At 42.4% G+C, this 15,771-nt stretch overlaps 2 protein-coding genes and 1 long non-coding RNA gene across 7 annotated transcripts; 2 read left to right on the top strand and 1 right to left on the bottom strand.

Moving 5' to 3' along the window:
• The first annotated feature begins 2,594 nt into the window (after window positions 1–2,594).
• LOC135633006 (WRKY transcription factor WRKY51-like) lies at window positions 2,595–4,030 on the top strand. The gene is made up of 2 exons (XM_065142000.1): window positions 2,595–3,427; window positions 3,505–4,030. The coding sequence occupies exons 1-2, from the start codon at window positions 2,739–2,741 to the stop codon at window positions 3,641–3,643; spliced, it is 828 nt and encodes a 275-aa protein (XP_064998072.1). The 5' UTR covers window positions 2,595–2,738; the 3' UTR covers window positions 3,644–4,030.
• Window positions 4,031–4,386: 356 nt separating this feature from the next.
• Window positions 4,387–7,536, bottom strand: LOC135632486 (uncharacterized). 2 transcript variants are annotated; one of them, XR_010494714.1, is made up of 5 exons: window positions 7,164–7,536; window positions 6,988–7,071; window positions 5,324–6,185; window positions 5,063–5,243; window positions 4,387–4,853 (listed from the first exon to the last, which is right to left on the bottom strand). It is a non-coding gene; the product is annotated as an uncharacterized LOC135632486 (long non-coding RNA). The 2 variants fall into 2 exon arrangements; XR_010494713.1 differs by having other exon boundaries at window positions 4,391–4,853; window positions 5,324–5,562.
• A 418-nt stretch (window positions 7,537–7,954) lies between these two features.
• LOC135633951 (uncharacterized) lies at window positions 7,955–14,691 on the top strand. Of its 4 annotated transcripts, XR_010495189.1 has the most exons (4): window positions 7,955–9,321; window positions 12,668–12,816; window positions 13,401–13,541; window positions 13,631–14,691. XR_010495189.1 is itself a non-coding variant. In XM_065143985.1 (3 exons), the coding sequence occupies exons 1-3, from the start codon at window positions 7,981–7,983 to the stop codon at window positions 13,704–13,706; spliced, it is 1,566 nt and encodes a 521-aa protein (XP_065000057.1). In that variant the 5' UTR covers window positions 7,955–7,980; the 3' UTR covers window positions 13,707–14,691. The 4 variants fall into 4 exon arrangements, 3 of the variants coding, with proteins under 3 accessions (XP_065000057.1, XP_065000058.1, XP_065000059.1); XM_065143985.1 differs by lacking the exon at window positions 13,401–13,541; XM_065143986.1 differs by lacking the exon at window positions 13,631–14,691 and having other exon boundaries at window positions 13,401–13,607.
• Window positions 14,692–15,771: the final 1,080 nt, after the last annotated feature.

The following is a 15,771-nucleotide window of genomic DNA, read 5'->3' as shown; positions in this document are numbered from 1 at the left end:
ACATCTCTCATAGATTAAAAGTTCTGAAGAGAGAGAGAGAGGAACATGAAGAAATCCATCTCCTCTCTATTTCCCCTAATAATAGTTCAGAACTCAAATCATGGTGCAGTAAGGTGAACTCCTCCACATGCTGAGTGTCATCAATCACATGCAACAAAGAAAAGGTGGAAAAGAAAGAAAGAAACAAACAACTTATTCCAGCCATTAAATCTCACCTCATGACATTTATTCCTACCTTTAGGCATTATGCCAAAAAAGATGGAATCTTCATGGAAAAAAGAAACTGGAGAATTTGATTGATGAGCCACAGAGCATGTGTGGCTTCAAAATTTACTGAGCCCAAACAAATAAAAGAAAGTATTAAGATGTCTTGTCAACCTATCAAACACAAACAAAGTAGGAGAATTTTAATCATTTCTCCATAAAATAATATAATTGTATGTTGCCTCTCCAATCAGAATTGACATCTAACCCATCTTGTCCAATATATGCTTATTAATCAATGCTCATGCTTTAATGTAATAGATGGATCGATGGACTCCTTGCTACTCCATCTCTTACCAGTTCTTGTCCTTCTGCTTAGGTTCACTCTTTGTCTCTCCCTCAACCTCTATATCACCACCATGAAACAAAGTTCACTAGAAAATTGGAAAGCTTGCAACAAATCCACTTCTTTCTTCTTCTACACAGGAAGACTGGATCTACTCGGGTGTCAGATTGTGAAGGTATTGGTTCAGTTAAGTATGTCGACCTGCATGGAAACACATAAGCAGTGCATGTCACAAGATCCCAACTCATTGGTTTCCTTGCACAGTAGTGTACATGTGGCTGTCTAGATTCCTGGGCCCCACTAATGCAGCCAACCAGGGATTAGTTCCTACTCCCACTAGAGAGCACAGAGGACCTCCAAGTAGATGACAGGTTGCAATGTGTCCGGAAAGTGAGAGAGGAAAAGATATCAGAAGATAAAAAAGAAAACAGGCATATGATCCACAATCATGGCTTGCAAACCATAACCCAAGGATGCAGATTAATGATGAGATGCAACACTCAGGATTGCGTGCATGGAAGTGGGAGAAAGGAGTTGGTGCACAAATCCCCATCTGCAGGAAAAAGGAGCAGATCTGAGCAGCTTTGTGAAGTTGTGTAGGTTGGAGTTATCATGGATGTGATGTTTTCAGAAGCCTCATGCGAGTCGCACAACAACAACAAGAACAACAACCCTAGTTGTCCATATTGGATGGCATGCATACTGTGGTTGATGGCGGTACAAGGAGAAACCCTCTCTACCTAATCACACATGAACCCTAGTCATGCAACCATGGAGCACCAATTCCTGCTCCCACCTGGAAAAGCTCAAAGCTCTCATGTGATCCGACATGCTGCACCAACTTTGGTTGTACGAAAAGGGAGGGGGAAGGGAAAGAAACTATAAGATATGAATGCAGGCAAATGCTCTACTCATGGCTTCCCAACATGCTCAAGAATAATTTGGATGATGCTGGTCGAAGCCAATGAAGATGCATGTATGGATTCGATGAACACACACATCCTGTGAACTTTACACAGTTACCGGATATTAATTTCCTAGTGGTCATATTTTGAGAGAATGTGGGGGGAAAATAAAGATTTTGAAAGCTTTGAGTGATGGAAATGTATTTTATGTTGTTGTAGGTTATCTTTTTCTTTTGTGTTAATGTAGTATGTTTCTTTAAGCATGAAATGTAGAGAGAGAGAGAGAGAGAGAGAGAGAGAGGGCTGAGGTTTGTGTACCCAGCAAGATCGAGGTTAAGGAAGGAGACACGGATTAATGGGCCAAAACCATGTTGGATATTGGCCCATGAGACAAGTCTATGCGGAGCCCACTAAAGAGTCTTCCTCCTCCTGGTCGATCGGGTGGGACCCGCAGGACAGCGAGGTCAATTCGTGTGGCCCCCGCAGGTGAGAAGTCCTGGGTTAGAGACCCGTCGTCGCACACCGTGTTTCTTCACGCTGCCACGTCCCTCGTTCGTGTCTCAAGTCGTGTGCTTTGTTACCCCGGAGCTCCATTTAACTCCGAACCAACCCGGCTGGCACCGATATCCGCGACCTTTGACGGTCATAAATGTCAACGCACCGGCGGCCGCGGTTGCCCCTCTGACTTCCTGATGCCACCACCGTTTGCTTCCTAAGAAAGCAAACGACTCGGCAGGCCGTCGTCATCCCACGGTGGGACCCTTCGATACAGCCGCCATCGGGTCAACCTGTCTGCCTTTTATCGACCGTGAGATGCGTCCGCAGCGGCTACAACGACAAGGATCAACTGATGGAACTCTCCCGGTCAAATCAAAGCTCAGTTCAGTGGCTGCGAAGTCAGAACTCATTGCTTGGCTAACAACAAAATTCTACCAGTAAGAGTTCAACGTTTGAACTTTAGCTACCGAAGTCCACGATGAAATAATTTGTCAAAAGGAAAAATAGAAATCATCGTCGATATAAATATTCAAAATGGTTGACTTTGATACCAAAATATTCGTGCATCCACCTGCGCATTGTTTGCTAGCATCCGGACTCTAAAAAGTCAACCACAAGTGTCCGACGCGAACAGACGGTTCTGCGTGCTCCTCATTCATCCCGTTTACCGATCACCCTTTCCCACTCTCTCCGCACTATAAACTCAGTTCGCTTACCTTCTTCTTTCGTGGTCGCTTGCAGGTCGGTGCACGACACTTTCGGGATCGTTACTGGCCGTCGTTTCGATGGGACACCTCAAGATGGACGGCCAGATGGAGGTCCGGGATGCGGCCGCCGCAGGGCTCCGCAGCTTGGAGCGCGTCGTCTTCCATCTCTCCCACCAGCAGTCGCCGTGGGATTGCCGTGAGATCACAGACCAGACGATTGCCAAGTTCAAGAAAGTCATCTCCGCCCTGAACCGGACCGGCCATGCCCGGTTCCGCCGCGGCCCGGCTCAGCCCGCCTTCTCCGCCGAAGCAGAGGAAGCACCAGCGGTGCACTACCACGCGCTCGCTCGTCCGCCGCTGCCGCCGGCTGCGGTCGCGACCTCGAACCTAGATCCTACAAAGCTGGAGGAGCACTTGAAAGTCTCGGCGGCGGTGTCGTCGGCCCAAAAGCCGCCTCTGGCGCCGTCCCACAAGAGGAAGGTCCCCGACCACGCCCACCCCCCGGAGGCCGCAAAACAAGCCGCCAGGCGCTGCCACTGCTCAAAGAAAAGATACCCCTCCTCCGTCGCGCCGAAACTTAATTTCGCGCATCCACGCATCTCCTCGCTGACACGCTCCGCGACGTCCTCTGCGTGCGACAGGAAGGACCGGGAAAAAAGGACGGTGCGCGTGCCGGCCGTCGGCTCGAGGAACGCGGACTTTCCGGTGGACGAGTACTCGTGGCGTAAGTACGGGCAAATGTTCATCAAGGGATCCCCTTACCCGAGGTAAGCCCGCTCTCCGCCGTCCTATCGCCGGTCATGAGCCTGCGTAGGCCGATCTGATCCCTCCGATTGCCTTGCAGGGGGTACTACAAGTGCAGCAGCGTGAAGGGGTGCCCGGCGAGGAAGCACGTCGAGCGGGCGGCCGATGACCCCTCGATGCTAATCGTAACGTACGAAGGGGTGCACCGGCATTCCCCGAGCAGGCCCGCCTGTCGTTGACCTGTGGTGCTGGATCTTATCTTCACTTTTTTATAGTTTGACCTGTCAAATGTCCACCAGGAAATGTAGACTTCAGTTCAGACATATGGAACGGCAATTTTCCCCTTTATATTTGTTTTGACTTGTCATCTCAAAGTCAACTGTGGTTGCTTTATATTTATTTTTGATTTCATAATTTGGTGTGAATTACACACTCAAATGGTTAGCCAAAGGAAAGAAGGGGTTATGATGTAATTTCACCATTACATGAAATTACAAATAGGAAAAAACTTTTGATTAGATTATTTATTGTAAATAAAAATTGCACATAGATAAAATAAAATATTTGAGGGTCAAATGTATGTGAGTGGTGGTCAATGCAAAAGATTTTGTTTATTTGATATTCTAGAGAACCTATAACATTATTATAAATATGAATGATTTGATCAAAGTTTGATCAATTCATTCCACTAAAAAGATACTACCATGTTAATTTTACCCTCCTAAATAATATATTCCTTTGAAAGTTGCCTTTTTTATTCATTTTTTTATTGATTTTTATTTTCAACTACTACATCAGAGAGAAGATAGAAGTCAGACAATCTATGAGATAGATATTGGCTTATTGGCTTTGACATTCCATGGTCAACAGGAAAACTGTATACATATTATAAACACACATCAAGCTTTCTTGTGGTGCATTCAGAAGAAAGCTGCATTTGACTCTCTAGAAGAGCTTAAGAACACTGATACATACTGCGACAAGTGTGTGGAGAATGTTTGAGGAAGAGCTCATACAGGAAGACTTTGTGCACATATAACAAATCATGATTTTGATTGAGTACCATAGATTTCTATTTTTATGCCTCTCTACACTAAAACTCTAAATGATAGAGAGGACAACAATGCACTCTAAAAAGTTTAGTCAACTTATACTTTGAATGTTAAATTCCGACAACTATAAATGACATTGAGAACAAACAAAAAAAGTCAATTGGTATGATTTATCAAACTTTGCTGACATGACAAATAAACTGTGACTGGATAATAATAATAATAATAAAGATGATTATATATATGAACTAGTTTAGCAACTTTATAACATGACAAGCAATCAATGTAATAACTTGGTTGGACTCTGCAAGTTTACCAGCCAAGTCTAAAAGCTCTCGAGTACTCTCGGTGGCTAAATGCCATAAAGCAGTGCATCGAAGCTTCCCTGGCAAAGTATCTGCAACACTCAGAACGAAGTATGATTCAGTCGGAGCATGTTTCATCAAGTTTCGCGAAATAAATTACACATCCGCCAAGGGAGATGCTTATGATAGAGAATAAGCAGCTGAAGCATCTGTAAGATGCATTACTTGCCATGACTAAACCTATGCTTTTAGTCGAAAGATCCTACCACTGATCATGTAATGAAACGGCACATATACTTACAATTGGCTGAGTTCACAAGTGATGATGCATCACTTCATCCCTATTCCAGTAGGCAGTCTCTCATGATGAATTGTGACCATTGACAGTGATACGATAGGTTTTGGCAATTCCAACTTCAGCAGTGTTGTTCTGAGAGAGGAGAATCGAGAGTCTCGAAACAGGAAGACAACCATAACTATAACTGAAGGGATATGAATTTTAGAGGCCAGGTGTAGGAAACACAACCAGAAACTGATCTTGCATAATAAAGAAACAGCTTACCTGCTTCATTTGGTTCCAACTAGGCATCTGGCGTAGCTGGAATCAAATTTTTCCGCGGTCCCTGAGAGTATTCCCTGCAGGTCAGAGTAACATGCACCAATATTTCATCCTGAAAGAAAACATAGTGTGTCCTCGCGGAAAGCAGCTGCCAAAGCAACATAAGCTGTGCACCAGACTGAATTATGTAGTTTCCCCTTAGCTGGTTGATCACCAGAGATGTGGTTTGCTACGATGTGCATCTGGAACAACATCTTAGTATGTTACAGTCATATATGAGTTTACATCAGATCCTAAATAATACTGTTGAGTACTTTCATTAGGTTAGGAAAGCAGAGGAGCAACAAGTATAGCCAGTGGAAATTATGGGTCAGATTCTTGATTGAAAAGATGAAGAATGGCAGTAGATCATCTAATCCTCTCCTAATCCGTCCACCAGCACCTCCTTTGTTGGCTCATTCATGACTACTTCCGTATCAAAATTATGCACATTCATTTCCTCTACGATATGCACATATATGCCCTCCATGATGCTTAATGTGCTACGCAGCACTTTAACCACATAGATGACATCCAGACATTTTAGAACCTTTATTACAACCGAAACAATTATGCTCCATCAGCAGAAAATTCTCCAATAGAGGTATGTTAAGGTCCACTTGGCTATGTGAAAACATGATATCTTCCCCTAGATCCACCAATGGAGGTAAAGGCATCAAATATTTTGATGCAAAAGATCCTTTTGGGTAGCATCCAAATCTCTTCTGAACCTCAATTTTGGATAGCATCCAAAATGGTATCACCAGAAGCAGAATCTTCAGGTTTTGACTTTCATGACATAAGTTGACCCTTGTTGCACTGCATTCTGAATAAAAAAAAAAGGAAAAAAAACCTCAACCAATAAAAGAAAGGCTGAACATTAATAAAATTGTCAGGAAGGGAAAAAAAAAGAGTTACTTTTCAAATTGATCAGATACCAATGACGAAATTTTGGAGGAGAAACAAAGAACATGTCCTGGAAATATACTAACAGGTAAGCATGGAAATACTAAGTGCGTGATGTCAACATGAGTGGGACAAACTACACTCATTCAACTAGTTTATCTCGAGACGATCAAGGCTGCTGCGGTGCATGCATAATGCAAGGGAAAATGAATACCAAGGAAAATTCTTATGTCAAAAATCAAAAGTAGCCAAGTAAAGAATGTATAATGTAAGAACCAGAGAATATAGACACTGATGAAGATGCAAAGGAAAATTTCCAGGGAATCAAGCCAGCTCGACAAATTACTCGGAATACTTCATGATCTTTTGGGCAATAGATTCATCTTATTCAAAGGATAAACATTGCAGTACTTGGTCTGTGTTTATAACAAGGCTCATGTTTTATGTGATGTGTTCTCTTGAAACTGCAGAACAGACGCATTCCCGATAACATATAAAGCTAATTGGTGCCTCGGGACGACCTCTTTACGAACACTCTAACGTATTTTCTTGTCGAAATTTCATTCTTTCTCTCTTCTCTCTGAACCTCATCAAGGAAGCAACTCAGTGAGAAACATTCAAGCTACCAGAAAGATCCAAAAGCAAACTGACAATTAGAAGCTCTCAAGCCTGAAAATATGACGAAGATGAATCAATAACTTTCTAATGCATAAGCAAGATACCATGTTCTGCATAGAAGATGATGGAAAAGGACTCAATTCAGCGTTCATCTCCCGGCCCTCGAGCAACAAGAGCACGACCTGAACCTGAAAATGTGATGCAGCAAACAAAAATCATCAAGCACAACAGCCAATGTCCAAAGGTCTAATCTTTAGAACTGAATGAACTTCGGACGTACCTATTTAGTAGAATTGTCACCTTTTCAGGTGACACAGAATCAAAGATGCAGACGTCTCCCTAGAACAACAGTGTTCAGCTGATTACCACCTGCCTGGGGCAGGACGGCACTTGTGTTTCCATCCTATGGCCACCGCTGTAATCCGGCTAGTGGTACTGCTACAAGACCTGCTCATCAGCAGCAGCAATCAACTCGCTGCCACCTCCATCGTCGCCACGGGCGTAATCCATCTGGGCCGGAAGCGGCACGGCTAGGGCGACCTGGTGCACGGCCCGCAGATCGAAGACGTCATAGCCAGAGAACCGACCCGACGCCGCCAGGTTCGCCTCGATGGAAGGGTTTGGGGTCGATGGAAGACAAGAATCTACCGGCAAATCAGAAGAACAATAGGAGAAACCGATTTTTATTGGCAATCCTTTGTTCTATTTACAACAGAATTATTAATATTATTAAGATATCCATCTGTAATTTTAATATACTCAATTTATCAATTAATTCTAATAATCGTCGAAGATTTTCCAACATCGATGATAAAAAAAAAGGAGAAAAATAATTTTTAATGATTATTATATCGATTTAACGTTTTTCGAATTTAAGACTTTGGTTATTGGTAATTGAGATATGTGAATTAATTATAATTACGGATAAAGAGGAATAGCAACATTGTGATTTGGGCCGAAAAACGAATGAGCCCAACTTCAAATTGAGAAAGCCCAAACTATGAATGCGTGAGGCGAAGAGGCCAACCACTATATATAGTAAGTAGTGCGACGGTCAACAGCCTCCATCGCTTCGCTTTGCTTGTTTTCCCGTGTCGATGGATTCCCTATTAGCCAACTACGCCTCCGACGGCGACGATGACGAGGGAGTCGATGATGATAAGGCCTCCGACGGCGACGCCCCCGCTGCGAAGTCTCTCCAACTCCCTCTTCCCAAGCCTTCCTCCTCCCTCTTCTCTTCCTCTCTCCCTCCTCCCAAGTCTTCCGCGGCTCTCCTTTCCTCTTCTCTCTTCTCTTCCCTACCGGCGCCCAAATCCATCTCTTCCATGCCATCTTCGGCTCCCCAAAACCCTTCCCGCCCCAAATCTGTCCATCTCGGTGGAGTAGATGGCGAGGAGGAGGAGGAAGGTGGAATCCTTACCGCGGGTACGCCTTCTTCTACTCCCTTCCGAGCTCAAAGCTCGATGTTCTCCGCTCTTCCTCCGCCCAAGCCCTCCTCTTATTCCCGGCGCAAAGCCAGCCATGTCGAAGCAGAAAACGGCGAGGAAGAAGAGAAAGGAGGGATTTTTACCGCCGATATGCCCTCATCTACCCCTGTAATGGCGCATAAATCGATGTTTTCTGCTCTTCCTCCGCCCAAGGACTCCTCCTCAACCTCCTTGTTTTCCTCCATTCCTCCTCCCAAGTCCGAGCAGCCAAATCCCCAGAAGATCACGAATCCCCCTTCTTCTGATCGAAACCCTAAGAGGGTCGTCCAGTTTAAACTTCCTCTGAACCCTTCCATGCTGAAAAGTATAGATTTCGATGACGACGATGACGATGAGGAGGACAAGGAGAGGAGAAACGTCAAGGATTCCTTTTCAGTTGCCACAAAGGCGTCATCTTCCGTCTCTTCCATGCTTCCTGCCCCCAAGAATACTTTTGGCTTGGCGCGATCAGCTGCCTCGGCTTCATCGAGGAGATCGATTGTTGAAGCAGATGTTCCTGCAGGCGAGCAAGGAGGCACTTCTTCGGTGCAGGAAAGTTTTGGTTTTGGGGATTCCGGGAGTTATCACGGTGGTTTGGTTGGTGCACCACCGGAAACTGGGACTGATGGGTCAGGAGATTTGGGCTTTCCAGGTAGCACCAATGATGTTGGTTGGGATCCGTCAGGGGTGGAGGGAACAATTTATTCAGGCTTTGACGATAGCAGTGCTGCTGCTTATTGGGATCCAAGTTATGGAGGTGCTGTGAATTACGAGAGTTACGAGGGAAATTGGTCTGAAGGGACTGCTGCAGTGGTTTCCGAAGCTCCAGACATGACGAAGATTGCTGGGAAGAGAGGCAGGAATGATATTCCTACAGAAATTGTGGAGGTAAAGCAAGATGAGTTGATGAAGAATAGACCCAGGCAGGACCAGAGTAAGCTGACTGGGATAGCTTTTGGACCGTCTTATCAGGTTTAATTTTTGTCAAACCCCTTTGTCAGTTTAGTGATATAGTTTCAATGCCTGCTGAGATTAACATGTGCACTACTGTCAATTATAGGTTTTACTTACCTGCTATTATATTTTCCAACAGAAATGCATGAACCATATCTGCCTCTAAGGAAAATAGCAATCTTTTGAAAATGCTTTTCATGTTTTTATGAACAATAACATGTAACGTGCAATGAGATAAAAATTTCAACATCCAATGACACTTGTATCCAGTAGCTTTTATGGGCATTTATCAATTAGCACAATGTAGCTAAGCTAGGTTTTGGTAAAAAATGCTTTAGTTTTCTTGGCAATCCTATTTTTGATACTTTTGGGTTGCATTGGAGGCAAAATTAGTATTCATTTTTGGTGGAGTACCAATATATGTCCTTGTACCTTTAATATGTCAATGTAATATATTTCTCATACAAGATGAAACTGAATGTCTCTCTATATAAAACTATGAGAACAATAAACAACTTGGTTTACCTGAATCTGCAGTTTTCTTTAATACACAGCACTTTGTGCTTTTCACTTAAAATGTCTAATATGTTACAAGCTCCTTTGTTTGCTATTTTCTGCCATAGGTTCTAAGATGATGTGCTACTAGGGTGCAGTGATTTAAAAAGCGCTAGGCATCAAAAGGCGCCAAGGTCCAAAAACGTCCGAGGCGTTAGGCGCTCGCCAGAGCGAAGCGAGGCTCTAAAATATAAAAATATAAAATATAATTATTTAAAATTTTAAATAAAATATGCTATTAATTAATCAAAATAAATGAAAATTAACAACATTAAAATCAAAATAATATATTATTAATCCATTAACAGTATTGAAAATTATATCGGTTTGCGGGAGCGGCGAGTAGCGACAGCGGCGAGCAACGACAGCGGGAGCAGGAGCGGCGACAAAGGCAGCATTTGCGAGCAGCGACAGCGGGAGGCGTGAGCGGCGACAGAGGCAGCGTTTGCGAGCAGCGACAACGGGAGCAGGAGCGGCGAGCAGCGGGAGGCGCGAGCGATGACAGAGGCAGCGTTTGCGAGCAGTGAGATCGGGATCGGGAGCGGCAGCGGCAGCGGCGAGGGTTAGGGTTTGGTTCTCACTTATATCAATTTTAGTTGGTTCGATTGAACCAACTAACCATCAAAGACCGAACCAGGATCGAACCAGACCTAAAATCCTGGTTCGGTCGCCTTGGTTAACCCAGGCGCTCGCCCGAAGCACCCAGCGCCTGGGCTCGGGCGAGCGCCCAGGCGGCGCCTGTTTGAAGCACGTCGCCTGGGAGATTAGCGAGGCGCTCGGGCCTCGCCTCGCCTTGCCCAAGCGCCTTTTTAAATCACTGCTAGGGTGAGTTGTGGTAGATGACTGATGAACCTAGTCACAGTTTGAGGTTCATAATGTTTGTTCATCACTCTTAAGACTTGACGTACCTAACATCACAACTTGATGGCTAATTTTAGAAAGGTTGCGAGACAGTTTTGGACTACATCGGGTTCCGTAGATGGAGGGAAGATTGGGAAAATGATAAGGGAGAAAGGAAGTGACAAATAGCGAGAGAGAGGGTCTGGATATGTTTATAGAGGGGGATGGTTGGGTTAGATGGGAAGAAGAATTATAAAGGAGAGAGGAAGAGATAGAGTAAGAGAGATAGTTTGGCTCTGTTGGTTGGGTTAGATGGGAAGAAGGGGTATGCAGGGGTGGGGGGAAGAGAGAGGGTTTTGTTGTGGGAGGGAGGAATTGAGGATGAACATTGGAAGGAGATAGGGGAACTGAGAATGGGAGAGAGAGAGAGAGAGAGGCTAAGACAGGTTACTAGTTGTTACCACCGTGAAGTGCATGGGGAGGAGGAGAGAGGTATTATGGTTGGACTTTGACAACCATAATATCACCATGAAGTGTGTGTGGGGAGGAGGAGAGAGATATTATGGTTGGACTTTGACAAAGGGAGGAGAGCTGTAGTGAGATCTACCATGGCCATGGCAGAAGGGGGGTAGTGGAGGATGTGGGAAGGAGGTTGAGATCTACAATGGTTAGTTGTTATGATGAGTGGACTCTAGCAGGTGAACTTTTGTTGGTTATTTATAAAGGAAATTTTGCTTGAGTTTTATGGAAGATATTGGAAACATAGAATGCTAGATGCTGTTAGGGTTTTCAAATTAGAGTTAAGGTGCATTTAAATGATGCTTTTTTAGTAGTGGAACAAATATTTGTGTTAAAAGTTTACTGGAAAAATGAAATTAGGTTATCTTGGCTACCACCTATGTAACCTAGGCTATGTCTAGGATCTGAAATTGGTTAAGATTAATTTTAATAAAAGAATCCATGTGATTCCACACTGTATCTTAGAGTTGGTAGTCATGTAGGCTCAACTGATAATAGATCACGTATCATTTAGTGATAATTGAATTAGTTAAGATACTCAATATTATAGTTAATCAGGTAAAGGGGTTTAGAAACTTCAAGGGCTCTTGTATTAAAAGGATTTGTGGTAGAATGTTGTCAGATAATAGAGTTTTTGAACTTTGAAAGTTCAAAGTAATGTGTGCCAGGGGGCCATGATCCCCTTTGCCTCTATACAATTTTGCCCATGGTCTAATGCCCATACCAAAAGTGGCCTTCAAACAGGATGCAATGCCAAAGAAGTTAGACCAAGAAGGACTTTGTTTTTTAAAGATAATCGAAGCCATGCATTTATATCTAAAGCTGATTACAAGTTGAGGAGATAATGGCTCCTTGCTTAATGTGTGCCAAACAACTTCAGTCTTTTCCTATATGTGGACTTGCTTCCATGTCATTCTCTGTATCCTTCAAAAGGATACGAGTTTCTCTTTCGGATGGTGTTCATTTGACCACATGCTGTTTCGGCTTGTATTTCATAAAAGGTAGTTCAGACTTTTTGGGCATTCTTCATGGGCATCATGTATACAAAGAGTTGTAATACAACCATATATTACACGATGTTGAGAAAATAATTATCCTTCTTTGCATAGTTTTGCTAGGTCTCGTTGTGACTAGACACATGTTGTTTTAGTCTGGTAGATATCACTAAAAGTCTAGAATCCCAACTACTGCACATGACATCTAAGATGTAAACTGCAATCTGCTCTATCTACATACAAGATTGATTCAACAACCTAATGCTGAAAGGATCCTTAACTGAGTTGGGGGTATGTTGCTGTGCTGCCAATTCCTGAACTACCTGCCAATACATTTTCAAAACTTTTATCATATTTATGTTGTGGTTAATCATTTTTATGAATTTTTTTCTTTTGGATAAACCATACTTTCACATACCTTATTTTATGTGTATTATTTTCAATCGTTGATGTAGCCGGCTTCTTCAGCCAAGGGAAAACCTTCAAAGCTGCATAAGAGAAAGCATCAAATTGGGTCATTGTACTTTGACATGAAGCAGAAGGAGATGGAACTTGCAGAACGCCGTGCTAAGGGCCTTCTTACAAAAGCAGAAACACATGCCAAGTATGGTTGGTGATCAATATTATAATTAGGATGCTTCATTGCTTGTCACTGTGGTGTTACAAGAAGAAAATTACTTTCTTTTTTTTACTTTGTTGCTGTCAGTCCGTCTTTTAATGCAAGTCTTCTTGAACAATCATTGGAATCTCATGAGCTCCATCCTCAATATAATCATGCTTCTTCTCACTACCGTTACAATCCATTTTCTATGAGTTTTTGGATAATATTATCATATTTAAGGCCCTATCCCTGTTATGCTATGTTGATTATATTCAAACGTATCATGGTAAAGCAATGGTAAATTTTGTCATTTAATCAACTTTTGATTTTAAATAAAGCAAAGAACTTGTTGCATTAATCACCAATTACAATGCATGCTGAAAATATTACTCCATAACCAAAACCAGATCAGTACGGATATCACCTAGCCAAGGTTGATACATTTGGTTTCTTTTGTTTGATTAACTAGCTAGTAGGCAACACTATTAGCTTCTCTGTGAGACATGGTTATGTGCACATTCAACATTATTGTCAATTTTTAGTTCTTAATCATCTTATTTTGATATGGTTGTCTTTCTCATTGGAAGTCACTCTTCCCCAAGTTGGGGTCACTGAATCCAGAACTTCCCTAATAAACTGAGTAGGAAAAATGAACATGTGATTTGGTGACACATGCTTTTCTCCAACAGTTGCTGCTGCTATAGCCATTCAGAGAAGCTGCAGATTAGGTAGAATTATTCATTGTTCCAAAACATAGATCTCATAGTGACAGCAAGAGGAGAGCTTTCTTTTTCATTTACTTTGTAGTATCATGCAGGTTGGTGACGTGTGGTGGAGTTTGTCTCTGTGGCCTTGGTGGCACACAGGTTTTGGTTCCATTCAGATGGCTTTAGATGTTGATGGCAGCAGAAATTGAATGGCTTCCACTGTTTGCTTGCCTGGTGGGATCAGGTTATGAGGCATTAATCAAGAGCTAGTTTGGTTATTTGACATGTGGAAGAAACTCAAGTTAGTTCTGTCTGCAATATGACTTCCATATGCCTGCTGAAGTTAAACAGAGTTAGGATCTGAATCATGATGCAGGATGGAATGCCTATTCAAAAAACCTTCTGGATCCAAAGAAATCAGTTAGAAAAAGCTTTCTGGAATTTTTTTTTTATGAGCAGCGGAAATTTATGGGAGGTGCTGATTTTGTCTTGAACTGCAGCAGTTTTGTGATTTGATAGGGCAGACATTCCTTATATCACAGTTGGTAAACCACTTCCTGGGAGATGATGATTTTTTGTTGATCTCTTCATTAAATTGGAACAAGACATTTGCAAGCCCTGAATTAGAGCAGCTTTTGAGTCTTTGTCAAGAGAACACATGGAAAACAAGACATGAGATCTCATCACCAAACAAGACATGATGGCTTGATGATTGATCAAGTGGCATCTTTGTGAATGATTTTAGTCCATTGATAGCCAGAAGATGATCCAAATGATGCATAATTGAGCATGGCAAATAATGCCAGCCACTAGGATTGCTTTGTCTCTAAGCATACATGTCCATGTGCACACTTATGGAAAGATAGGGATTAACAGATCAAACATCACAGTGGTCCTGCAATAACACAGTTGTTTAGATGAGATAATGATGGCATGCAATCCAAGGATTACTGTCGTGCCATCGCAGCTTAAGAGTTATTGGTGCATCGAGCGTGCCAGCGTATAACTTTGTTTCCAATCCTCAACCTGTAAGTCTTTATTCATGTTTTGCAGTGTTGATTACAATTGCTAAGATTATTGTGACACTGATGGTCATCCTTCTTTTATCATGCTGTAATAACACTCATTCTCATCTCAGTAATTCAAATTGGAGAAACCTTTTGTTGTTTCACTGCAATGAGAAGTCATGGGAGAAAACATGTACATAATTGTGCAACAATACCTTGCAGTCATATGGCAGTAAACAAAAGAAAACTTTGTTGTATTTGATGATGAACTTTGTTGAAAAAGCAATGCATAAATATTGCAAAATTCTATTCTAATTGATAAGGTCCTCATGATTTAGCACTATGGTAGGGCAATAACCAAGAACAGGGAAAAAGAAAGTGACATGAAGAAGGAAGAGACACTGAACCTGACAGCACCAACATTGGCAATTGTACTTGGATCAGACATTGGCAGATTCAAGCAGAACAGAAGTTGCAAAAGTAATCTTTCCTTCTGACTCAAATTTATCACAAACAAGTACAGGAAAAGGAGAGTTCTTCCTTTTAAGAAATGTTAAATGATCAACACAGTAGCCTATCAATCATAATTCTATGATAAAAACAAACCATATCAATAGAAGAAGTGAAATCAGAAATCTGCCATCACCAAGAAAGGGTAATAACCGGAAAAGGTGACCAGAGCAGGCTTATGTTTTAGATTTGCTGGCAATGATTTAAGGAGTATCCATCTGGTGGGGAACAAAGACATCCATTGGAATGATGGTGCTCAGATTCAAAGTGGCCATGAAAGATGCATGTTCACCTATCTCAAGTGCAGCAACTTAGGAACGATGAGAATTTGGCATCAAATATGATGTGGCATCAAATAAAATATTTGGCTGGTCCAAAGAACTAGCAGCCCATGTGTAGGGATTCTTGACTTCTTACCTCACTGTCATTTAGGAGTAGCAGGTGGCAAAAATCTTGCAAGCATTTCCATATGCAATGTCATATGAGCCCCAAGGCTTTCTAAGTGCATGATCATTCATTAGTTCAGTCATCCTCCAAGTAGCAGATCTTAGCCACTTAAGTTAGCACAAACAGTGGCAAAGTAACACTCAAGACACTAAATGAATCATTGTGAAGGTAAAATGATCACCAAGAAATTTCTTTCCAACTTTCCTGAATGCTGTAATGACAAGCATAAAATAAAAAGTCTGCTCATGAAAATGGCTGATGCAAGACACAACCTGATGACTAAAACC

The sequence above is a fragment of the Musa acuminata genome, chromosome BXJ3-3 (assembly GCF_036884655.1).
Source record: "Musa acuminata AAA Group cultivar baxijiao chromosome BXJ3-3, Cavendish_Baxijiao_AAA, whole genome shotgun sequence".
Taxonomy (NCBI): domain Eukaryota; kingdom Viridiplantae; phylum Streptophyta; class Magnoliopsida; order Zingiberales; family Musaceae; genus Musa; species Musa acuminata.
Note: the sequence above shows the minus strand (reverse complement) of the source record. Positions and strands in the feature narration are given on the sequence as shown.

Bases quoted from the DNA above. Each gene is read 5' to 3' on its own strand.
- LOC135633951 (XM_065143985.1), top strand. From the start codon at position 7,981: ATGGATTCCCTATTAGCCAACTACGCCTCCGACGGCGACGATGACGAG. The intron at 9,322-12,667 runs GTTTAATTTTTG...TCGTTGATGTAG, and splicing joins CTTTTGGACCGTCTTATCAG to CCGGCTTCTTCAGCCAAGGG. The intron at 12,817-13,630 runs GTATGGTTGGTG...AGTATCATGCAG, and splicing joins AAAGCAGAAACACATGCCAA to GTTGGTGACGTGTGGTGGAG.
- LOC135633006 (XM_065142000.1), top strand. From the start codon at position 2,739: ATGGGACACCTCAAGATGGACGGCCAGATGGAGGTCCGGGATGCGGCC. The intron at 3,428-3,504 runs GTAAGCCCGCTC...ATTGCCTTGCAG, and splicing joins AAGGGATCCCCTTACCCGAG to GGGGTACTACAAGTGCAGCA.